Here is a 27415-nt window from a genome sequence, read left to right on the forward strand (position 1 = left end):
TGCCCTCTCCCTTTGCTATTTATTCTCTTCCCTAGCTGAAAGTATGACAATAATGTCTTTGTTTATTTCTTTCGTGGCCCCAGGGTATACCCTAGCATCATGCTTCTCGATGCCTGCAAGGTGGTATTTGAGGCGGTTTATGCCTCCATGAAATATTTTCTCACATTTAATGCAAATCACCGACCCAGGGTACGGGTCTTCATAGGCATACTTCGGAGCCCTATCTCTAGCACCTTTAGGATGGGTGCCTATATATCCAGATTTTTTTCCACCTCTTCTTTCTTGTCCTTATTAGATTCAAAATATACTCTTTACCATCGTTTCTAATGGTATAACAATTTATCTTGCCATCATGTATGGCTTGTCTATCATATTGCCAATTTCTGTCTAGTAAGATGTGGCAAGCACCCATTGGCATTACATCAGACAATTTCATCCTTATAGCTACCTATATGAAAGTTAACATGGCATCGTTCACTCACCAATAGTTAATGTCCCTTCTACAACCGTGACACCTTGTAAGGGTTCGAATGTTTCATCTGCTTCAGCTATAGCTTTTCCACCATTTCCTCATATACCTTATTATTTGTACTTCCACTGTCAACTATAACATTGCAACATTTGCCCGTACATTTGCACTTGGTTTGGAACAAATTTCTTTTTTGTATTGGTTCATCTCTCTCCTTTTCTACTTTCAATAAAAGTCTCATTATCATGAAGGATTTCGCATCTTCAAGATCCTCTCTGAATGAACTCTTTCTTCCTCTGCTTAGACCACACCAACTTTGGCCTCTTTCCCTTGGTACAATTTTGTTGTATTTCTGAACACTTAGGCTCTGTGTCCAGCCTCTCCACACTAATAACACGTATTAGTAAAACCTCAACCTCTTCCTCTACCAAAGTTTCCTCTTGCCTCTGTAAGATTCTTCTCTTCCTCTGAAGTTTCCTCCTCTACCTCCCATTTGTTGGGTGTAAGAACCTGTTCAAGATGTAGTGGCCTCTTCCTACTTTGTTGGATAACTTCTCCCATTATTAGTATGCTTCTTCTACATCATGCAAATTTATTAAACTAATTTCATCTTGAATAGACATGCATAAACCATTGAAATACATTGAAACTTGCTTCACATCATCTTCTGCTTGGCTTGCCTTTCTGCTCAATTGGTAGAAATCTTCAGTATATTCTTTGACACTTATTCCCCATTGCTTCATATTTTCTAATTTTCTTTGCTTGCAAAGATTTTGCCTTCAACTTTATCACCATTCGATCCCAAGGCTTCTAATCTTTTTATGTTTTTTAATAAATCTGATTTTTGCCCCATTTTTTCACAAAATTATAAACTTTTGATTTGCTGGTTTTTCCGTCAAACGAATTTTGCTGCAATGGTTTGATGGAATACCTGTGTGCTTGAATTGATGAAATTGAAAGTTTATTCAAAATATCTTAGTAAGGACACTACAAATGATGGGGATCAATGCCATATATCCTTTCTAGTTTAATGTGTTGTAAATTGTAATACTTGCATTTGTTGTAATAGATACAGGTTATGATCTTATGATAAATAGTGTAAATTATTTTACTGTTGAGGGGAGATTTAACAATGTAATGCTGTTTCAGATACACACCAGAGCGGAAGATTTTAGATGGTGTATCTTTTGAAGTTCCCGCAGGCAGAAGTATCGCCATTGTTGGAACTAGTGGCAGTGGTATGTTAAATATAAACTGTCTCCATTAATAGCACAAAGCCTCATGAATTTTGGATGGAAATAAATCAGATGATCTCTAAAAAATTGGTCTGTCATCCTCTTATATTATATTATTATTATTTATTTGTCACATATTGGACTACATGAACTGATATTTTGAATGTTCATAATCACAAGCTTTCTGATTATAGACTTTTGTTTAGATGAGCATTGATTTCAAGTTTTCCCTGCTGCAGTTTAGGTCTATCTGATAATCATAAGACACACAAGTAGGAGCTTTTTCAATTCTTGAACTTCAAGCATGTGCATAAATCATGATTGGCACATGAATTTCCTGCCAAAAATCAACTTGTATTCTTAAATACCAACTAATTTATTTGCTGATAGTTTATTCTTTTTAGTTTCTAGTTTGTTCTTAACCTGTAATGAGGCTGATCTCTTTTCTAGATAGATGTTATTTTCTCAAGATTCTGTGGAAAGACCCAATCCAGTGAGCCATAAGTAACCACACAATTGACTGTAATTTTCTTTTACTTTTACATACATCATAAATAACAAACATAGCACATAACATAGCACTAAGTAAGCATATACTATTATTTGGTACAGTCAGTATAACACCTCACATTTAATACGGTTCTCACATCTAAATGTGATATTTATGTAGTAAGCTCATGTAAATCTACAATAACCAAAGACTTAATTTCAAACAATAAAGGACAAGCAATTTAATCTGCAAGCAATGAGGTGTGTTGGGAAATTACAATCTTTAAACCAATTGTTTAACTTTAAACTATGATATTAATATTGCAAGAGACAAGGCTTAGACTATTATAATATAGAATCTGAAATTAAGTGTTCATTATCTTGGATTAACATGAAGAGATTTAGTGGATTTAAATCAGAAAATAGGAAAACAAAAAAATAATTTTATTTCAACACAACCTAGGATTTACGTGGGGAAATCTTTATAGAAAAAAGACCCATCAAAAAGAGAGGCCAGGCATGTAATAACTTTGAAATAAATATTACAATACAATAATACTTTCATTCTCCTTTTTGCCTTTGGATTTGGCACAACTTGTGTACCTATTAACAATCTTAACACATCCAACTCTCTATCCTATTGTTGCAATTGCTTCTTTTTTGTAATGTCCCCTATCTGATTAACATCATCAATCATTTTCAATATACTAAAGTTGATTGAGAGACAAATCATGAAGCCAGTCATTGATATTCTTCAATTTATTAGTTATTAACAAGTGCTTATTTATTTTCCTCATTAGATGATTAATTTCATTATTAATAGTTCTTAATATAAATATGAGACCATGCTAATACTTCAGTTTTAAGGGAGAAGGGCCTATGTATGTTATCAAAGCACTTAGAGACCAAATACAATAGGTTCCCTCAAAGTTTACAGTTCCAAGCCCTTACCTATCTTGGGTCTATCCCCTCAAGGCTTATGGGTCGCTGATCCCCACCCTATCTTGGGACTTAACCTATTGCTTGGATTTAGACTGTCCCTCTTTGGAACAACTCAATCCCATCATCTTAAATACTGACAGTAATAACATGATTCAGACTATAAGTATACTAACTTCTCATGTATAATGAATGTATATGAAAGTAAGTATGACTGTCATACGTATTGCAGTCTATATTAATTTTACTATTAAATTCTGCATAACAACATTATCAGGCTTCATATATTAAGCATACATATTCAGCACATCCCCATGCATACCACCAAGAACAAGGATGTTACTGCTTGTAACTTAATAACAGTTCTGATCTGATTTGATCCATGATGATGCCACTAGATGCTTTTGATTCCTTGACTTTATATCTCTCAATGTGAGGGAGAGGTCACACCTCTTCATCATGTATGTCCTTTGGCAAGAGACACACCGTTTCACCATTAGCACACTTTGAAAGAGTGCAACTCTTCATTCTTTCTGCCCTTTGAAAGGGACACAACCTTCCACAATCAGATCTGCACTTCTTATTTAAATCAGATCTGCACTTCTCATTTCCAAATTCTCCCCCCCTCAAATGAGGTTCTCTTCTCCCTTTTATATCTCACGTTTGAGGGAGTCACAACTTATCATTTCGTACCTTTTGACCAGTCATTAACTTTAATAAAATTTTAATTATATTCTTTCATATTTTAATTTAATTTTTAATTTAATTTTTTTGTATTTTAATTTTATTATTATTATTACTTATTATTAAATTATATTTCAAAGTAGGGACATTACAGTCCGCCCTTCCCAAATTTGCTTGTCCTCAAGCAATGTCAATTTTCATTTTCTCAAACTATGTCATCTCCCAGTATGAATAAAAAACACATAGCATATACATGTAAAGTACAAAGCATACACATGGATATATGCAAACATGAAGCATACACATGAATACACATATTGTTAGATTTCTTCTTGTTGACTAGAATGATTCATTGATTCATCTTTACCCTGCAGGATGGTAGGATCATAGCTCTGATACCATTTGTAATGTCCCCTCCCTACCTAAATTTTTTTTTTGAGACTGTAGGAATCGGGTATAGCACCCCCCTATAAACTGCAGTGTGCTGGGTAAACTTTTTAATGTGACCAGTGACGCTAGTGCAATCCCCTACTTGATTAACATAATTAATCTTTTTCAATATACTAAAATTGATTAGGAGACAAATCATGAAGCCAGTCATTGATATTCTTCAATTTATTAGTTATTAGCAAGTGCTTATTTATTTTCCTCATTAGATGATTAATTTTATTTTTAATAGTTCTTAATATAAATGTCAAACCATGCTAATGCTCCAGTTTTAAGGGAGAAGGGCCTATCTATGTTATCAAAGCGCTTAGACACCAAATACAATAGGTTCCCTCAAAGTTTACAGATCCAAGCCCTTGCCTATCTTGGGTCTATCCCTGAAGGCTTATGGGTCGCTGATCCCCACCCTATCTTGGGACTTAACCTTTTGCTTGGATTTAGACTGCCCCTCTTTGGAACAACTCAATCCCATCTTTTTAAATACTGACAGTAATAACATGATTCAGACTATAAGTATACTAACTTCTCATGTATAATGAATATATGAAATTAAGTATGACTGTCATACATATTGCAGTCTATATTAATATGACCACTAAATTGTGCGTAACAACATTATTAGGCTTCATATATTAAGCATACATATTCAGCATATCCCCATGCATACCACCAAGAAGAAGGATGTTACTGCTTGTAACTTAATAACAGTTCTGATCTGATCTGATCGATAATGATGCCACTAGATGCTTTTGATTCCTTGACTTTATATCTCTCAATGTGAGGGAGAGGTCACACCTCTTCATCATGTATGTCCTTTGGCAAGAGACACACCCTTTCACCATTAGCACACTTTGAAAGAGTACAACTTTTCATTCTTTCTGCCCTTTGAAAGGGACACAACCTTCCACAATCAGATATGTACTTCTCATTTCCAAATTCTTCCCTCCTCAAATGAGGTTCTCTTCTCCCTTTTATATCTCATGTTTGAGAGAGTCACAACTTATCATTTCATGCCTTTTGACTATTCATTAACTTTAATAAAATTTTAATTATATTCTTTTATATCTTAATTTAATTTTTAATTTTTATTCTTTTTTATTTTAATTTATTATTATTATTGTTTATTATTAAATTATATTTCAAAGTAGGGACATTACATTGTTTTTCAACATATTGTGATACTTTCCACTGTCCTTGGGCTCCAATTTATAGATTTTGATTGAAGGGAAAACCATTGGTGGTTCACAAAACAAGAGGAAGCTCAATAGGTAACAAGAAGGCATCCAAAAGTGACCACAAATTCCAATACCCAGGGCAACTCAAGAATCACTCTTTCCTTCAAAAGTGCCCAAGCCTCATGAACAACCTCTAGTTTACCAAGTCTCTTGAGGAGAATTCAAAAGTCTTCGTCCTCGTCTTTTCAAGTGCCCAACTTGGGGAATACCAAAAAAACATATGTGCAAAACTCAAGAGTCATCCTCCACTCTTGCCCAAATGCTCCATTTGGATGTGGGAATTAATTAATAATTTTCTTCACAAGTCACCTTTACCGTTTGTGATGTCCCTGATTAGGAGCTGGGTCAGCTCTTTTATTTGCTGGTGTTTGTTTTTAATTAATTAAATAAAGTATTAAATAAATATGTAAAAATATTAATAAATGTAATTATTAAATAATTTTTAATAACGGTTCTTGGCCGACTCTCGCTTGGGCTGACTTTGGTATGAATTAGGCAGTTATTTTCCCTAAGGCTGACCTTGGGACAAATATGCATTTATATGGGTTGCTAGTGATATCTAAGGCATCGATGAGTTTATTTGTTAAAAGCGTTAAACGAATGCAGGAAACAACCTAGACGCCAACTTGAAGAGTTAGAGGCTTGACAAGACGATATCCTTGCCATATTACTTAAGGCTGCCTTATTTGCAGTTCTGTGCAAGACCAGTGCAAGGTGCGATAAGGAAGGCTACATGAATTGCAGCGGGAGTGTGGGAACCAGCAGTAGCTATTGAGGGTAGATAATTACTCTTTTGGGGGCCTTATTGTCTACATCTGGTCATAGGTTTAGGATTGCATCTGGTGTCATCCTTCAGGCATACAAAGTCAGACAACTCCCTATGCAACTCTGCCAACATCTATTTATGCTTGAACCTCTAAACACAAGCATACACTTTGTATTGATTCCCTTTGCCATTGACCAGTCCAAGGGAAAATGAATCGTCCAAGTATGGTCTCACTCCTCTTGTTTATTGAATTAATGTAATCGCATATGGGTTGTGTCATACTGTGTTGGAAACCTATTGTTTGCATGCACATGGAACGGATTTGATGAGTTAAGGGGACTAATACCATCTGAGTTAATATTCTGCAATTTGCAAGTTTACTTTGTGTTGACTCCTTAATCCCTAATCTGAAAATTGAATTAAGTTTGTAAGGATTTGTTTCTTATACCTGAGAATACTTTGTAAGTATGTTTTCTATATAGTTTTATGCGCTGATATATTTCAGTGGTATTAGAGCTTGGCATTTTGCCAGCTTGTGGATTAATGAGTGACAGGGATCATAGATACCAGCAAAGAGAAAAGAAGGCCATTGGTTATAGGGAAGAGGCAAATCCCCAAGAATTCATTAGGGAGAACAGAGAGCTCCATGCCAGCATGAGGGATACCTTGATGGCATGGTTCAACCTTTAAGAGGAATGAACCAACAACTAAGTACTGGAAGGCCTATACAAAATGGAGTTGAAGGGAGCAACTCTAGTGGTGAGAAAGCCTCAATAAGTACGAAAACCTTTAGGGCCAAATGTTTGGAAAAAGAGATGGATAAAATGAAGATTTCATGATGAATACAATGCACTGAGCATTCACGTATGCAAAGAAATGACCTTCACCGAATTTTATGGGATGAAGACAAGGACTGGGCATTGGAGGAGAAGGTATGAGGAGAGGAAAGACATTCAACACTGTTTGGGATAAATCACCACTCCTACATTTGATGGTGTTGGTAATTCCTCAACAAGGGCTTGGTTGCAGAAATTAGACACATGTTCCTTGAATCCAATGTTTGAAGAAGAGGCTATCAAATTTGCCACCTTGCATCTTGAAGGAGTGGCTCATGAATGGTAGTGCCATGGCATGATAACCCAAGGGCATGATTCAATCACCACCTTGGAAGACTTCAACCCAAAGTTTTAAAACTCGGACTCGCCACGGAGTCGGCAAACCAAAAATTTGGACTCGGACTCGGACTCGTGAAAGACTCGCGAAAGACTCGGCAAAAACAAAAAACTGTAGTTTTCCAAAAAAAACATAAAGAAATTAATGCATTTAGAGAACATAAGAGCCATAATTGAAACATTACACATGTCATATGATCTACAAACACGCAATATTTGAAATTTCATCATTCATACTCATAGTTTCAACTCTAAAATGTATAATAGCAGCATAAGTTTATAAATGTTTACAAAATTACATATAATGATATGTCCAACTCCAAATGTGAAAAACAACAATGAACAAACTAAAGAGAAGACTACATCTTCCTGTTTGTGTTTCTCCTAATATAACTCAATTTTTCTGGTTTTATCTTCTTTCCTCTCCTCCAAACCCTACAAACCTGTTATAACCAAGCAAAAATGCCAAATGAGGGGGAAAAAAACAAAAAAACTGAGTTTTATTGCTTGAATGGCGTGTTTTCTGGGCTACGCGAGTCCATATGAACAACTCGCGAGTCCGAGCAAAAGACTCGCGCGAGTCCTTGCAAAAGACTCTCGAGTCTTTCATATGGACTTGCTAGGACTTGCCTCGCGAGTCCTTGGTGAGTCGACTCGTGGCTCCCATGGAATCGCAAGTCCGTGGCGAGTCCACGAGTCTTAAAACTATGCTTCAACCAAATATTCATGGAAAGGTTCGATAGGAAGGATTCAAAAACTCATTTTAGAGAGTTATCATAGCTGAAAAAAGAGGGTAAGGTGGAAGAGTATGTAGCAAAGTTTTAGAGGTATGTGTTCATGATTTCTGAGGTGCCAGAGAAAAGGCTTATAGTTTTCTTCGTAGAAGGCCTAGCTGAACGCCTTAAAGGTTTAGTAAGGGCATTTGATCCAAGCTCATTGCAAGAAGCCATCAAAAGGGCTTTGAATTTTGAAGATTCAGTGACTAACGACAGATTGAGTTCCAAGCAAGCATCTCCTATGCTATGAAAGAAATCTTTTCACAAGAGAACACTACCTTCCAAATAATTACTCCCTAAGCCCAATCAAGCGGAGGTGTCTAAGAACAAATTGTGAAGGAAAAAGGTATGCTTCACATGCAAAGAATTGTGGCAACTAGGTCATAGGTGTTTTGGGAAATTGACAGATACACTATATAGAGGTAGTGTATAATGAGGATACAGAATATGTTAAACGGGAAGGGGTGGAAGCCGGACATCCAAATCTGAAGTTTCTTGAGGACAAGCAACATCTGGGACAGGTGGACTTTGATGTCCCCAATTAGGAGTTAGGTCAGCTCTTTTGTTTGTTAGTGTATGTTTTTTAATAATTAAAGAGCATTAAATAAATAAATAAAATTATTAATAAATGTAATTATTAAATAATAGTTCTTGGCGAACTCTTGCCTGGGCCGACATTGTTATGAACTAGGTGGCTATTTTCCCTAAGGCCGACCCTGGGACAAATATGTATTCATATGGGTTGCATGTGATATCTAAGACATTGAGAAGTTTATTTGTTAAAGGCATTAAATTAATGCTGGAAATGACTCAAACTCCAACCTGAAGAGTTCCACGATTGGTAGGACGAAACCCTTTCCATAGTACTTGATGCTGCCTTATTTATAGTTCTGTGCAAGACCAGTGCAAGGTGCGATAGGGAAGGCTAATTGAAGAGGGAGTGTGGGAATTAGCAGTAGCTATTGATGAGGGTTGAGTATTACTCTTTTCAGGGCCCTATTGTCTGCATCTGGACGCAGGTTGAGGATTGTAGTTGGTGTCCTCCTTCAGACATATGAAATCAGATAACTGCCTGTGCACCTCAGCCAACATCTATTTCTGCTTGCATCTCTAAATGCAAGCATACACTTTGTATTGATTCCCTCTGGAGTTAACTGGTCCAAGGGCAAGTGAATCGTCCAAAGTATGGTCTCATTTCTCCTGTTTATTGAATGAATGTAATTGTATACTGTATTCCATCATACTGTTTCGAGAATCTATTGTTTGCATATGCATGGAACGGATATGATGAGTTAAGGGGATTGATACCATCTGAGTTAGTATTCTAGAATTTTCGAGTTTACTCTGTGTTGACCTCTTAATGCCTAATCTGAAAATTGAATTTTGTTTGTAAGGATCTGTTTCTTATACCTGAGAATACTTTGAAAGTTTGTTTGTTAAGTTTTATACACTGGTATATTTTACTGTTGTTGATGAACCCCTCCTCTATGAATGTATTACAAACAATAGGTGGAGTTAAATATAGTCCATAGTAGCAAAAATCATTTGGGGAAAAAATTGGCAAACCAAAAGTATAAGATTTTTTGAAAAAATCGGCAAAAAAATTGAAAAAAAAACAGTTTACAAAAAAAAAAAACATAAAAAATTGTAGAAAAAGAGTCAAAAACTAATTTTTAAAAAAACTTAAGGGCCTTTCCATAGCATAGAGATATAGAGAGCAAATAAAATAGAGTTAACCCATGAATTGTAGAAAATATTTTATTGTTGTTTATATTCATATTGCTGATTACATAGGCAAATATTCAGTTAACTTTTTAAGAGGGCAGTCACCAAATACACCAAATAGTTGTCTAAGTCTGAGATCAAATATTAGCTAAGTCTATGAAGTAACTGAGATCAAAAGTTAATAGACAAATAGTAAAAGTGGAAGCCATTTTGAAGTGCTCCAAGAATTTCTTGTGATTGAGGAAAGGAGTTTTGTAGGGTTATTCAATATTTTAGAAAGCTTATCAAATCATAATCCACAATTGCAATGCTTTATATCATAGCAACAAAAAATGTTTGGGGAAAAAATCAGCAAACCAAAAGTATAAGATTTTTTGAAAAAATGGGTAAAAAATTGGATGTTAAAAATCGTAAAAAATTGTACAAAAATAACACAAACTACTTTTTTTTAAAACTTAAGGGCTTTTCCATAGCATAGAGATATAGAGAGCAAATAAAATGGAGTTTAACCCATGAATTGTAGAAAATAGATTTTGTTGTTTATATTCATATTGCTGATTACATAGGCAAATATTTATTTAACATTCTAAAAGGGCAGTCACCAAATAGTTGTCTAAGTCTGAGGTCAAAGATGAGCCAAGTCTATGAAGTATCTGAGATCAAAATTTATCAAACAGAGATCCAGCTATTGTAAGGAATTTAGTAAAAGTGGAAGCCATTTTGAAGTGATCCAATACTTTCATTGGGATTGAGCAAGGAGTTTTCTAGGGGCAGTTAAATATTTGAGAAAGCTTATCAAATCATATTCCACAGTTGCAATGCTCTATATTCTTTGATGGCAATGGATAAGTCTTTAAATGGGGTAGAATTCAACAAAAGACATTTGTTTAGCTGAAGTGAAAGATTAGCAAGCCACTGGTTATGGCAATACCTAGCTTGCAACTACTATTTTAGGTAGAGACAAATTTTAATGATTGTGTTGAAGGCTGTTTTAATACAAGTATGTAACTTGTTTGTTGTCATTCAGATTTATTTCGTGGGGTACTTTGGATATGTTGCTCCCATAATGAGTTGTATGTATTTGTTTGAGCAAAAATTAACTATATCAATTATAAATTAAAAATCATATATCTATATCTATATATATTACATGTCTTAAAAAATATAGTGTTGTGGTAGAAACACTCCATTGGGTGAGGTAGCCACCAAGGTTCAAACCCTTGCTGGGCCATTGTGCTCACAGGCTTTCTGCCTTTGTTGAGTCGTTGAGCTCGCAGGCTTGAACAAGTGAAATGTGGGGAATGATGACCTGCCGAAAATGGCCTCGTGGGAAGAGATCCTCTGTAAATAGTCTCTTTGGGATTAGACCAAGCTAAAACTTGAGTTTCCTCCATCAAAAAACAATATATTATATATTATATTAAAAGTTAAATATTTGCATTATTTTTTATTTATAGTTTATTATATAACTATTAATATATATTCATAGTCTATAATAGTTTAAATTTTAAAACTACTTCATAGTATTAATTATAAACTATAGTGGTTCGCTCCTTCCCTGTCAAAATGCCATCTATAATAGTGCATAATATTATTAATTCTAAAGCTAGTGTATAAATATTAATTGTATACTTGTTCGCATCAAAAACCAAGGGATGGGGTGTGCAGAGAGCTTGAGTCATGTCGAAGCTGTGACTTAGAGAAGATTTTCCAGTTGCTTCGATACTATCTCATATGCCCCCAACGATTTAGGATGATTGATGCCCTTTCAAATTTGGTTAATGACTACCATTGCTCCTCCCACTCCTTTATTTAGGGATTTTTAGAGGTCAGAAAGAAAACTAAGGGACAAAATAACAAATTTTTTCAACGTTGATCCCACATTGATTCTGATTCCATCTTAGATCAACCCTATTTCTAAGCAATTCAGTAATTTCATGAGTTTTTCTAGGGTTTTGCAAGTTTTTTCACTTTTTTTTTGCCATTTTTTTGGGTGTTTTTAGCACGATTTTAGCATGACTTAAATGCAAAAAATCATTGAAAATTGGGTCAACGATTTTTTTGTGAATCAAGTTTTTTTCGGGGAATAAATCAGCTAGCTCCAGGATTCAAGATTCACGATTTTTTGTAGACTATTGTTTCTATGAAATATACAAACTAATTTTCAATAACACCCTAAGTGCCTAGAGACACTTTCCAAGGATGTTGGAATCATGCAAAATTGACATCAGATTTACAAGGTAGATAGTATCTAAATCCTAACAAGGTAAGCTTGTCAATAAATGTTCATAGTGAGTAAATCGTAAAAGGTTCAATAAACCTTAATTGGTAAACGATTAATTTCAACAATAAGTAATGACACATAATAACTATATAGCGAGCCACGATAAAACAACCATCATAAGATGTAATTGTTCCCCTCATATCATTTGCTTGATCTTGAGTTATCATATCACGTGCTTCCTTAAAATGTAATTGTACCCCTCTATTATAAGAACCTTTCTTGAGTAACTTCTCCATCCTATGGGAGCTAATGATATCACTTGGTGGTGATTTTATTCCCAAAATTTCATATTTTTTCCCATGTGTCCTAAAAGCCATCGATAAGTCTTGAAAATTGAAAGACATTTTTCCCAATTGTTTAAGCCATTGTACACCCAAAACTACATCCACACTCTTAAATAAGATACCAAACATTTCTTAATCTAATTGATAATTTTCCATTGAGAGCTTAATATGATGGCATTCACCACCACAAGAGGGTTTTTTTCCGTAAGCTATCATAATTTGAAAATTAGGATTGGATAAATAAAACGATTGATCCGACAAGCTAACCTTCCATCAATAAAGTTGTTTGTGCTACTACCATCCACCAACACTTTTACACTTTGATTTCTAACATTACCAATTAGTTTGAGTGTTTGTGGTGTATTTATTCCATTCAATGCATGTGTGGAGGTAGTAGTGCTTTCTTTTTCTTTAGAATCCTCATTCTTAAGTTTTATATATGGTCCTTTTGTAGGCACTTCTCCTTCTTTAAATTCATTCCTTTCTCACTATTATAACAATTATGAGTTTTTGACCATTCACTTTCACAATTCCAACTTAGGCCTTTTCCTCTTTTCTCTATCTCTTGTTGAGGTGAGAGATTACTAATTTCTCTTGGGTTTAAGAATTTGTCCACCACGTTTTTAAAGTAAGATTAGTCACATTTTTGTCAGATACTCTCATGATTTCATTTTTTATGATGTTTTGTTTCTCAATATGCAATGCTTGTTGCTTAGCTTTTCTACTTGTACGAGGTTCCCATGCGTGAATATCAATTGAATTTGGTTCTGAAGTCCATTGATGTACAATTGTAGCTTTGGTAAGGTGTCACCTTAGGAGCTTGAAGTGCCAATTTCAAATGTTCAGCATTATTTTCAGCTAAAGATCTTAATTGTCTTAAATTTTTTAGTTGTGTAAAATAGCTTCCAATACATAATTGATTATAGAAGGTTGCCAATTGTTTACTAAATTCTTGCCAACTAAAGCTTTTTCCTTTTCTATCACTCATCTTCCACTGGTACCATTGGTCAGATTCTAATTTAAAATATTGTAAGGCTATGTCAACTATGGAATTATTTGGTATACCATGAAATTTAAATTGTTGTCATGTGAGCCTTATTTGTGAAATTACATTTCTACCATCAAATTTATGAACATTTATTCTTGATAGGTATGAATCTTGACCTCGGAAAGGTTCTCCTATCCATTGTTTTTTTAAATTTTTTTATTGTGGTTCTACCCCAGTTTGATGGTTTCTTTGGGACTTCAGTTCTGATAATAATTCCTTTGTAAACTTCTCAAAGCCCTCATTTAGAGATTTTACAAATGGGTCAAGTATTTTATCTTCAATGAAATGTAATGTTGTTTCGTGTCCTTGTGGAATTCTTTCCTCAATTTTAGGTGGTTGAAAATTAAATGGATCCTTATATTTTGTATGTATAGAAAGTTCTTTTAATCCTAGAGATGACAAGGCTTCAATTGTGTTTTTATTTTAAGATTTATTGAGGTAGGAAAGTATTTGATTTTAGAGAATTTTATGTTTAAGTTTGGATGAAATTTTGACTATTAAACTAAGGAATAGTTTTTATGTGTAACAATAAAATTCAAAGAACAAACGCTAGTTAATTTTTTATAAGCTTTCCCAAAATTCCCAAGTTTTTAAAAAAATTCCCAAAATTCCCAAGTTTTTTATGTCCAATAGTAAATTACAAAGAGCTAACCCTATCCAATTTTTGATATGCTTTCTAAAAATGTAAATTACTTCAAAAAATTCTGAAAATTGCAGCCTATAAAGTAATTTTATTAAAAAACATAAAATATTAATAATTTTTGTAAAACTTACCTTCAAAGTCTGATTTTTTTTTTCTGAAAGCTTATCTAATAAATACCTCAAAACCCCCAAAAAATCAGACTCAAAGTCTGATTTTTTTTTTTCTGAGAGCTTATCTAATAAATACCTCAAAACCCCCAAAAAATCAGACCGAAATTCAATGGTTTGGAAGTTATGATAGAAACAAAAATCTTTGCTGAAATTGTAGCTCCGATACAACTTGTTATGATATTTCTTGAAAATAAACGCAAAAATCAGAGATATAGGAGACCAGTTCGAGGGGGCAACCTCCAATGATTAGATTATAAGATAGGATTTCAATATTAGATGATATATGATACGGGATAGAGTTCTCATCCTTATTTATAGAGTTAACTATGTCATTGTAGGGACATACCCCTTCATCTTAACTTAGAGGGATTAGTGTATTGACTAATATTTACATCAGGGTTAACAATGCTACAAGTGATTAGCTATATTATACTTAGGAATATATAATAGATACTTAGTAATATATCCTATTTGGATGATAACATATGAAGAGTTTTTGGTATTGCATTTTGCTTTTTCAATGTTTGATCTTACATTTATGCACTAGGAGTATGTGGGAAATTCATTAATGCACTGTAAAACATGTTTGAGGGGTTGGCTCTTTTTACATCTTTTGTTTTTGTTCATTTTTCTGATGTGAGTGTAAGAATAGTTTTGAAGGGTTTTTGGCATTGGAATTTGCTTTTTCAATGTTTGATCTTCCATATATGCACTAGGAGTATGTGGGAAATTCATTAATGCACTGTAAAACATGTTTGAGGGGTTGGCTCGTTTTACATCTTTCGTTTTTGTTCATTTTTCTGATATGAGTGTAAGAATAGTGGGTTCTATGTTGCAGGGGTATATTGCATGTGTAAGAAGCTATTTGTATACATTTGTAAGGCTGTAATTTGACCATGTATTAGGATATTAGTAATGTAATAAAGTATATTCACACTTGTATTTATTTGGATAGTTTGGTGTTGGCCTTTAAATAAGCTGGTTGTAGCTCTCTAATGAGCCTGTTGTCCTATCATTGAATGAGAAAGACGTAACATTAAATATGGCAGTTGTAAAAGTGATATATATATATATATATATACACACACACACACACATATGTATAAATATATACACACACACGTATATGTATACATATACATAATGTATATATGGATGTTTGTACGTAAATATGTCTACATACATACATATATGTATGTATATATGTACACATAAACATATATGCATGTATATGTATATATTTGTATTTACTATATTTATGTATATATGTATGCATATATGTACACATGTATATGTGTATATATGTGCATATATATATATATATATATATATCATAATTGAAAAACTTAGACTCGGCAAAAACTCGGGAAGGCCCAAAAATGAAACTCGGCGAAATTCAGCAAATTATAAAACTGCTTAAATTTCATTAGAGACATTTTTTTTGCAAAATTCAATGAGGAGATTCATCCAATGTGTCAATTAAGGAGTACATAAAAGGAACAAGATAAGTCGTATTTGATTGATTTAAATGCAAATTGCGTACAAAATGGCATCCTCATATGGAATGTTGATGGCTGATAGTCTAAAACAAAATTAAAATAGAAAATTGTTTTTGTAAAACTAAAAGTAAATACTACATCAAAACATTTTACATCTTCCTCTTCCTAGCTCTAGTGAAATCTAGGGGAGAGGTAGACCTAGAGGGTCTAGTTCTAGGAGTCCATTGTGCCTCCTCCACCTTGCCAGAATGGGGTTGACGATAGCACCTCTCGTGGGGGCTTGAGGGTGTGAGAGAGATAGAGGTAGAGAGATATGTCTAGATCTTGGGGGAGAGAGGAGAGAGCGAGATAGAGAGTGGTAGAGAGAGGGGATAGAGGGAGAGTGATAGGGAGAGAGATAGGTCTAGAATCCAGGGTAGATAAAGTGAGTGAGACAGAGAGAGCGAGAGAATGCTGATAGGAGCCAACTGATTACTGAAATTCGACTAAGTCTGAAAATTTATAAGATCTTCGAAAACCTAGAGTTTGCATTATAACTCCTAGAAATCTAAAACCACTCGCAAACATCCTATGTCAATATATGCATAAAATATAACATAAGAAGGAAAAAATACAGATTGAATTGTGACTTAAATGTTATATTTTGATGAAGAGAATGAGACTGACTTGAAGAAAAAAGAACTAGATAATTTTTTGACACATCTGTGCCTTTTTTTTTTATTTTGTGAAAAACTTGCCAAAAACTCGGCAAGTTTTCACAAAAAATGGGCTATATATATATACATACATACATACGTGTATATATATATATGTGTGTGTGTGTGTGTGTGTGTGTGTGTGTGTGTGTGCCTGCGCATACACCTATATACATATATGTACACGCGTGCACACACATATATAATATAATATTGTGAGACTTTCAAGCCATTTTCTCTCATCTCATTTCTTTTCTTATAATAACATTGGTATCAGAGTCAAGTAGGCTTTGATTGTGCAAGGAAAGTCAGAAAGAGAATGTTGTGATCATAGGTGAATGCCATAAGGTGTGCTAGGGCACAGTTGGAAGTAGGAAACCAGTCAAAAATCACAAGCAATTGCTAGGCTTTAAACAATTTGTTATGGCATAGAAAAACCCCCATTTTCATGTAAAAATTTTTAGGTCCGGAGCTGGAAATTGTAGCAGAAATTCACAGGTTAAAAATACCTTGAAAGATAAAAATTGCTAGCTATTTTTTTGTGGTTTTCTATCATGTACCATACGTAATCTATGTATAATAAAAATGAAAATATAATAAAAAAATAGTTCAAATTATAAGATATAGATATAGCTCCTTATATATGTAGTTTTTCATAGTTATAATCTAAATGTTTAATTATTTTCATCATTCCGTATAACTCCTATGTTATTACAAAAATGTTATTTACAAATCCCAATCGGTAGTGATCATCTATTTATTATAATATAATTCATATGCTTATTTATTATCAAATGTTATTCTATCTATGTGTTACACAATGGCCTATTTGTTAGTTAGTATCGGCTGGGCTGTGGCTATTCTGGCTCTGAAAATGCCCCAACTGCATTGCTGTACACCGAAAATAACCTTCGTGTTATATAACAGAGGGGTCAGCGGCCGTAGTGCTTCTGCCGAGTCTTGCAGCCATTATGTGCCTATTCTACAATTTTTCTGTTTGCATAACACGAAAGTTATGCGTCATACGACATCGCGGTTTTGGAGCCAAATTAGCCACATCCTATCGGCTGCAACCCATGTGACCCTTGGTCTTGGTTGGGTGTGAGGACAAGGCACACAGCCTTTGGTCAAAACGGTGCCACCCTCCAAAGAGGGAATGTGCCTCTTCCGTAAGGTTGAAGGGGCCCGATCTTCCCTAAGGAGGGTATGGTGGATATAAGGGAAGGAAGAAAGAAAGATAGAGAGGGGAGGCATGGACAAGACAAGAGGAAGGCAAGGAGACTGTCAGGCCAAGGGGAGTAGGAAATACCATCGGTGGCAGTCCAGACTGCTGCAGAGGGCATTACAAGGAATTCCCAACAGCAGCCAAAGGTAATTTTATTTTGAACGATTTTAATTTATTAATTCTCAGAGTTATGCATAGTACATGATGGATCCATATAGTAGGTAGGATCTTGTTTAGATATATTGTAATTTTGAATGATTTAAATAATTCAGTCAATAACTATAATATGTAGACCAGCAGTATGGTCTGCTGTTAATAAAATTTAACATTGATAATTCAAACAATATTTTGGTTGCAACTTAATATCATTAATACAATTCAATGCAATTGATACTAATAATTCAAATTAATATGGTTGTTACAACTAATACAGATGACAGTTTAATAAATTAATACAAAACATTCATACAAGGTTAATTCTATCAATAATATTAATACTGGTAATAATTAAGCAATGCCCTTCCTATTGGTCAAATTTACCACATGTAATGATAACAACAAAATGTGGACAAATCAACTATGTAAACAATTGACAATGTAATTTGAATAATGCCATATTGAATTTAATTCTTAACCCATAGATTGCAGTGATCTGATTCTTCGTCTTTCTCTAATACTTGCAAAGATAGGGAGTGTGTGGGGGAAAGGCAGAGTAAATCGGTTACATGGTGAAAATGTCCCAAGATGGGTAGTAAACCTTGAGGGAGCCACATGTAGACTGTGTCATGCACCCTTGGCACAATAAATCTTCCATCTTGTAAGGTTTAGCAGAATAGGGAAGAGGAGTGTCATGCAATCTATGGGATGTAAGTCATAGAACACAAATTAACAATCTATTTATCTTATTTGAAAATATTTTAACAAATTCATCATTGGCATAAGTAAATGATTGATAGGTATGCATAATATTAGCTATGGTTGGATAATATGGAAAAAGTCAATTTGTATAAAAGATGAGCTCCTATTCCTAAATCCTAAAATTATTGCTAATTTATGTTTTTAGGGTGAATTTAGGAAGGGGTCATCACATTTTCAGCAGCTAGGGCATGCCATCTACTTGTGGGTATGGACACTGGTAGATGCCACGACAATGTGACTAGGGCATGTGAAAAGAGGTGTTTCAAACGTCATTTAGGAGTTATTAACTGTGACAAATATTTGAGGTGTGATGGGTTTGTACTTGTAGTCTTGTAGCTTCGAATATCTCATGTTTTACAGTTGTTGCTAGAGCATTTTATTTCAAGGTATTTTTTTGTTTTACGATTCCCTCTAGTTTCAAAAAGTTATTCACAAAATGTGAGGTTGTCAAATTTTAGTTTGACACAAGTTTCAAATTTGATGGAATTTTACAAAATTTGAGTAGGGTTTCAGTCGTAACTTCGCTAAACTAAGTATCACAGCCTTGATCATAGCCTATGACCTATACCCTGGGCAAAGGAATTAAAGTTAAAAAGATGCATTGATTAACATTAAACAAGAGAGTGTCATGGGCGGGCATTCTATTATGCAGTTAATTAACAAAAAAAAGGGGCAGCACTTAGCTTATGAAGGGATGTATCCCTTGCAAACGTAATAGTCTCAATGAAGAGGTTTGACTTCCTCTCATTCAAGGATATAAAGGGGAGAACAAACATTTGGGAGGAATCTAGAAAGGCAACTTACAATAAATTCAGAAATCAATGAAGGAATTGAAGTAATCTATTCGAAATAGGACCTGATTGCAGCAAATAATTATAATTTTCAGAAATATAATTCTTGGCAACCATTTGAGAATAAATCTATTAATTCATCAAGAGATATTTTGTTAGCTATGATATTTCAAACTCCTAAAACAATTGATTTTGAATTTAAGGAAGTGTCTTACAAATAGGAAGGACAGCTAGCTTTCTGAGTTCATGTAAGTTGAAGGACCAGAAATCCTGCCATGCTTGTGGTCCAGTAGGCCAAATGGATGAGAAATCCTTTCCATGCTTTTGGGCTTTATGATGGAGGACAACCAACCTCCAAGGTGGATTGAGGGATGGAACGGACTAGAAATATTTCCATGTTCTCACAATACAAGGAAGACCATCCTTGATATTGCTGTTTGCAAGCATTTCCAATGAATTTTTAATATGGTTGAGTATAAGGAATATACTTTGGACAACTATCAATGATATTAGGGTGTATTAATTTAGATATGAATGATGCTTATATGGATATAGATGTTATCATGGATTCTTGATACTCAATGTTTCTAATGTCAGTTTCTAGTGATTAATATTGTTTGCTGGCCCTAAACCAGGAATATCCTATAAAGGGTATTACAATTGGTAATTTCATTATAAAGTTTTATTGGTAATGATAATATGATTCTCATCTTAAGTTGCAATTACTGTTTCAGGACTAAACTCAAGTAAATCCCAAAAAGGGACATTACAGTTTCCATTTTTTTTCACAAATCTTAGGATCAGATTGGATATTTTTTGGTCACATGTAAGGAGTTAAAATTCTGGGAAAAGTTTATTTTTGAGTTGCTAAGGTAGTGACCAACATTCAGGATTTAGTGTAATATCATAATATCTAAAGTCACAAGATACGATTGTAGTATGTTAAGTCACAAGATATTTAATGTCCCCATTTTGAAATGGGATTTAGTCATAAATACTAATAATAAAACTAAAATATAAAAGAATAAAAAAATAAAATTAAAATATAAAAGAATAAAATTAAAATAGTTAAAACTTAGTTAAGTTTAATGAATGGTCAAATGGCATGAAATGAAAGGTTGTGACTTCCTCAAACATGAGGTATAAAAGGGATAAAATAAATTCATTTGAAACAAGAATTTTAAAATTAAAATCAGACGTGCGATCTGAATCAAATAATAAGACAGCAATGAGGATACATGACCCTCGATGAGATATGAGGGTATAAAAAGCGTAAACAATTAATGTGTAGATGGGGGAAATATGTAGAAAAGGAAGAAAGAATGGAGCATATGGATTAAAGGAAGTGACTATTAAGGACAGAAATGATGAAAGGTTGTGACCTTTTGAACAGGTGGTAATAGTGAAAGGTTGTGACCATTGCAAAAGGAAGGCATGATGAAGGGCTGTGACTCTCCCGCACATTGGAAGTTATAAGATGAAGAAGGTTTCATTTGAGAAGGAAAGTGGAAGGGGATTCTATTTTAGAGCAGACAAAAAAAAAAGGGTAGAAGGAAGGATATGGGATGCCATACTAAAATGCAGAATTCTGGGTATAAACAGCAGACACATAAATGTGTTATCAGCAGATTTGGAAAGCGGGGTATATGCAACCATGGAAGGCATAAAGGATCTGATATATTTTAAGAGAGAAAACCCCAGCAGTCCGTCTAACTAGTGTGGTACGGTTATTCCGTACAAACCACTAAGTGCTGTGACAATGTTCTATATCTGTTTCTACATATCACTATCTGCATAACTATGTCTGCATCTCTATAATTATTTACATACTGTTGATATGACTATTTATTTATTTCATAGCAAGTGCAAATCAGACTACTATACTTTGCAGTTACTTCATGTAGTATATACATTCTCATGCATTTTGAGTGTTTTCCATGCTATGATAGAAGGAAGAAGGTCTGCAAGGGGGGTATGGTGATGAGGCATTCCTCTATGGCATACCACCTCTATGAGGGAACTAGATGGTTCCATGAGGCCAAGGGGTTACAGAGGGTACTGCCCTTGGGCCCAGAGGAGATGTTCTCAGGGTACCGTTTGCAACTCCTTTCTCCTATCATGGTGCATAAACATAGGGAGACCAATCATAAAGAGGAAGAGAAGGTTGGCAAGATGAGGGGATAACAGAAGGGGGACACCTCACTGGGTAGGTCACTTCATATAGATGGCATGGGCCACATGAGGCCAAGACGGATGGTATATCCACTCTTGGGCTCAGGGTAGAGGGTCCGAGACACCCCATCTAGGCCACATTCCCCCATGTTCTCTTATGGTTGAGCCTCCAAGGTAATTTAGAATATTCAATGGATAATCAATAATTCTGCTACTGTTTATGATCTGAATATATGTAAATCTAATAATGCTGCTATAACTTCACTAATCTGATTTCTGTTCTGCTAATCTGATTACTTCTCTGCTATGAATTCACAAATCTGATTTCTAAGATTATTGTTGTAAGAAGTTTCTAAACTGCTGCAGGATTCAATTGGACGAAAGTTATTTCCTAAATCCACTTATCCACATGGAAATTAAGAAAATAGGGTAAACTTAGGGCATACCCAGTTAGAGGACATTACAAGATACGATTGTCGAGTATAAGATGTATGATGCAATTATCCTAGGGACTGAAACTAGACATGCAAGCAACTTGGAGAATTTGAAGAGTGTCACTAGGAATCCCTACTATTTTTAAGTTATCTTTGTCTGATCATTTAATCTCCGACGTTTATAATGTCACATTGGCATTTACATTATGCGAAAGTTTGAAAAACTAATATGTCTTGTATTTGAAGAATGTTTGTTTTGCACTAAATTGCATGAGGATGGGTGTCTATGAAAGTATCTTGTAAAAATAAAATATCTTAGGGATCAACTCATTGCTATTTAAAAACCAACGTACAAGATATGGTGGTGCTATGGATCGATAGCTTGTTGCCTTCATATGAGACTTTTGTGGAGTCTCTAGTTCTACACCTATTAGTGGAAGGCCGTACGTTGAACTTTGACAAGATTAGTTCATGCTTGTTGCAGGAGAAATATCAAGAGTAGATGAATGGAGTTTCTTTTGGGAGTTTATAAAGTGCACTTGCGTATACCATCTCATGGTACAAACCACATTCCTTTTTATTCCAGTTCACAACCATGGACAAAAGTGCAATTCTTCTATTGTAAAAAATTTGGGCATGTGAAGAATGATTGTAGAAAACAATAATATGATCTATCCCACAAGCAAAATAATAAAGCTAATGTGATGGATACAATTGAGGAAGACCATGATGAGGAGTTTGCATTGATGGCTCTTTTAAACAGTGCTAAAAGCAGTTGTTGGTTCTTTGGTTTAGGTGCATCTAGGCACTTCATGCGTCAAACAGACTAGTATGTTAGGTTCGCTGCCAATGACAGTCACTAGGATTCTATTTCATTTGGTGATAGGAAATCACTCATTGTGAAACGGATAGGTGTTCTAAGAATTTCACTCAAGAATGGCATCAAACTTCTAGTATGGAATGCTAGATATGTTCCAAGGTTGAACAAAAGCTTACCATCTACAAGTTAGATTACAAAAAATACTAACATTCTTGTTTAGTTTTGTGGGACAAAGTGCATTGTTACTGATGTCAAACAGAATAAAATAATTGCTTCAAGCATTAGGCTAGGCGGTGTATAAAGAATTGTACAAACTTTAATAATTTCGTTTTGCATGCTACATCAGAGGAATTATGGTTCGGTCATAAATCTGAGGAGGTCAAGATAAAAGCGAGTATCCTGGCACCATTGCCAGATTTACCTTCCAATTCATGGGGTGGTCCAATGTGTTAGCCTTTGGTTGGCTCTTCTCCACCTGTGTATTAGCAATGCGAAATTGAAGGTGTCTCCATTTGGTTGAGAAGGTATCTTCTTAATATTCGCTTCTTGTGCTTCGAAGGCTGCTCTACTAGTACTTTGAAGATTAGTCCAATGATGAATTCACCAAAGCAGATGTGTCACCACCAAAGATAGGCAAATGAATTGATAACTCAATAATAGGGCATGTTCACCATGTTCTTTCTTTGCGCCTTTCTCATGTTCCTCCTGTCATGAAGGTTGCTTGTGTAGATATTTCTCCCCATATCTGCACATCACAGGATCCATATTGTAATTTATTCATTAAATCTCTATATCCTTCTAGTTTAGTCATTAAGGGAGGGCATAAGCATATATATATTAGAATGAAAATAAAGTGTATTAACTCATGTATGTATTTGGGCATTTAAGTGTAGGTTATTAAATAAGGTTGTGATTGTTGCAGCTTTTTAATGAGCCTGTTGTACTATCATTGAATGAGTTAGATGTAATATTAATTATGACACTTGTAATAGTGAATCTCTATATCTATATATTGCTGCAATCTCACCTTGAGACACAAGCCATTCAAGCCATTTTCCCTCATCTTATTTTTTTGCTTATACCAACAAGAGGCTTTGTCCTAGGTAAGGTAAAGACATCTCTAATTGGATTGTGGATAGTGGAATGAGGAGCGAAATGCTTGTTCTTGCTCCAATTTTTCCCTTTCCCTTTCTAAAGTATTTTGGTTCTCTCCATCTCTGTGTGTACTTCATTTGCATGCTTTATTCTGTTTTGCTATATGTTCGTTGCATGTTTGACAATGAAGATTCTGTAAGTCGATGAGTGTTAGTATCTTTAGCACTTTACAGATCCTAATAAAATCTCCTTTCCTTTATCCATTAATTTATTATTATAATTGCACATCATATAAATTTTGAAAACCCAATAATCAATTAAAATCTAGGGTCATAATATCATATAACATTGTAATTAAATTAATGTCAAAATCAGGGGGCATTACATTTTGTTGGTTGAGTATCCTTGGATTGTTTATTAATTATTTAGATTGATCTGCACTTAGACACCACTGCACTGAATCTCTGCAAAGTGTAGCCATGCACCCTTGGATTATTGAGTCTCTCTGTCCACATGACATCCAGACAAGGTACCTGTTATCATATTGATTCTAATTCAAGCAATCATTTGCAAAATGGGAAGTATAACCTGCATTCCTAAGATGCTTTCATAAGTTCCTGGTTTCATGTTGTCATTTTTTCTTTCAGTCTTTTGCCCTGTCCAATTATGCTCATCATTACAAGTCTGCACCTCAAATTTTCTATTATTGTTTGATAACTATGAATTTTTTGACTTATGAAATTCATAGATATCTAGATTGTATAGCTGAGGTGTAGTTGTAGAGGTTGCAATCTGAACCTATATATATGAAGTATAATGAGATTGCATATTCTAGTCAGTTCTTGAAAACTATCTTGTACTTTTTCTCAATTAAACACATGGTTTTGTTGTTTCTCTGCCTAAACTATCAAAATTGAAGCACCAAATCTGGATTCTCTCAATAATTTGATGATTAAGTGATGCTTGTTTGCAGGGAAATCAACCATACTTAGGCTTTTATATCGGTTCTATGATACCCAATCTGGAAGTGTAAGATTCCAGCACTCCTATTCACTCTTATGAATTTTTAGGATGTTTAGTTAGGATCTATATAACAAGGATGAAAAATTGTGTATGACTTCTGATATTCTTTTTCCTGTAGATTGATAACACATTAGTGTTATCTTTGCTGTAAAATGAAGAGTCATAATGACAATATGCACATAATACAGGGTATATTTTTAAAGGATTTGGAGTTGATTAAAAATAGCTTGTTGGAGATGTTTTTGACTTTGACATGTAATTATGTTTTTGAGAAACCGGGCATCGTGATTCTCTTTATGTTCAAGCATATGGAATTGTACTGTTCCATGTCTATCTTGTATAATGGTGCTTTTTTCTTTTACTATATGAAATTAAAATCATAGTCATTTTTGCAATATTGTACTTTTTGTTTTAGCAATTTATGTCCATTTAGACCAAGGAAGTTTTTAGGGCATCAATTGAAGAAACAAGGATTAATTTTAGTGATTTAATAGTGCAGTCCATTCTTTTAAGATAGTTGTTATTAGGTTCTTTTCTATTATTTTTATTGGTAATTGTTGATGCAAATGGTTAATATTGGGCATCTAAATTGATAGTGAGTGATAATTAATATTGTGCATCTGAATTGTCAGGACTGTAGATGCTAAAATTGCTTCTTGCTTGTTTCCAATAGGGACTTGTTTGTAAACCTTTGCGTGTCAACCTATTTCTCCACAAAAGTGGTTATGTTAATAGCACACATGTGTGTCTATTTAAGCATTTGAGGGTGAGTATTGGTCAGTTTTTAAATATGTGGCCAACCATGTAATGTTCCTATTTTAATGCCATACTGTTCCATGAGTGTTGGCCAGTGTTTGGGGTTTTCTATGAGTTTCTAGTTGAGGTGGAAGAATTCCAATGTTCTTAGAGAGCTGAGTTTTGTGTTTTCTTGGCATTTAGTGATAGTTCGGAGTTAAGTGGTTTTTAGGATTGCAGTGATGCTCTTTATAACATTTTTGGCCTTTTGGGTTGTTCTCCATGGTTCTTGGAAGACTACTGTTTTTAATAAGTGTTCGTTTTGGCAGTTGACATCATTCTTTAGTGTTATAGTTCCTTCTTGGCATGTTCAGTTTCAGTTTTTGGTGCCTTGGTGGTGCTCTGTACAAAGTGGTTTGGATTGTTTAAATTATTACACTAAAGTTATAAAGTTTACCTTAAAATATTTGCTTTAGTGTTTTAATTTAATAAAGTTATGTTTTGTCCCCCTCAAGTGGATGTTATTTTTAAAAGTGCAAAAAGGCTTTGGAGGGAAAATAATTTATTATGAATTTTAAATTCCTTTTCTTTCCAACTCTATGAAAAAGAAGATTTTGTTTCTCATTTGCATTATGCAAGTTTGCATACATAACAGGATACATTGTTGGTGTGAACAGAGAAGTTTGTCTAAGGTTGATTGAGGAAGAGAACCCCTACCAAAACATTAGTTTTGGTGGTAAAATATCCATCCTGACTGGTTGTGTGATTTCATTCGGGAATCATTGGCAGTTTCACAAAGTTTTTGGTTTTCGTGGTTTCAAAAAAAAGAGGATTTTCATGGTTTTTTCATAGCAGTTTTGGAGTTCTTGATACTTTTGGCAGCATTAACTGTTGAGTATTTTGGAGTGTTTATTTTTTGTAAAATAAGATCAGGCCATACACCTTCAGGAAGTAGCCGTACTCTTATCTTGTTAATAAAAACTGTTTTTGATTAAATAATAAGGGAAAGGGCCCTGATCCTATAAGTCAAAACAACGCTAAGGCCAAACAAAAATAAACAAGAGGGGCACACATGACTATACCTAGCTCAAAAATGGCATGCAGGCTATAGATCACCACAAAAAAATATATAATACAAGGAGGTACGTAGGTCATAATCAAACCTAAAATAGGCACACAAGCTTGAGTAAATAGGAAGACAAAGAAAACAACAAACAACAAAGAAACAACAAAAAGGAAACAACAACTCTTGTGCAATAGGAAGATCATTTGATAAAGTTATAGTTTTCCATGGGGGACTCATGAGACTCCTCCCAATCATCCTTCTTTTTACCCTTCATATCTGCATTCCTTTGAGGGTTGTTATCTTTATTATGCTTCCTTATTTTAGAGTGACCCTGCCCATTACTGCCTTATGCATGATACCTTCAATCACAACAATAATAGTGCTAAGAGCCTGCTCCATCCTTTTGATTTTATCCAAATAATTATTAGACTCAATTTTAGAATCATGGTCATTCACACAAACGTGCAAATGTACCACCTGAACCTTAAGAGCATTTAAATATTTTGTGCCTTCTTCAATGCTAGTATCCTGAACATCATTGACAAACATATTTCTTGTGTCTTGCTCACCCTCTTC

At 34.4% G+C, this 27415-nt stretch overlaps 1 protein-coding gene across 7 annotated transcripts in view; it reads left to right on the plus strand.

Annotated features, from left to right (window-relative positions):
- The window catches only part of LOC131057975 (ABC transporter B family member 25, mitochondrial), a 274108-nt gene that overhangs the window by 149800 nt on the left and 96893 nt on the right, over positions 1 to 27415 (plus strand). For all 7 annotated transcript variants that reach the window (XM_057992056.2, XM_057992053.2, XM_057992055.2 and 4 more), the window contains 2 exons: positions 1619 to 1707; positions 24989 to 25044. In XM_057992056.2, coding sequence (XP_057848039.1) covers positions 1619 to 1707; positions 24989 to 25044 — 145 coding nt within the window. The remainder of the gene's footprint in view (positions 1 to 1618; positions 1708 to 24988; positions 25045 to 27415) is intronic.

Source organism: Cryptomeria japonica, chromosome 9, assembly GCF_030272615.1.
Source record: "Cryptomeria japonica chromosome 9, Sugi_1.0, whole genome shotgun sequence".
Classification (NCBI taxonomy): Eukaryota; Viridiplantae; Streptophyta; class Pinopsida; order Cupressales; family Cupressaceae; genus Cryptomeria; species Cryptomeria japonica.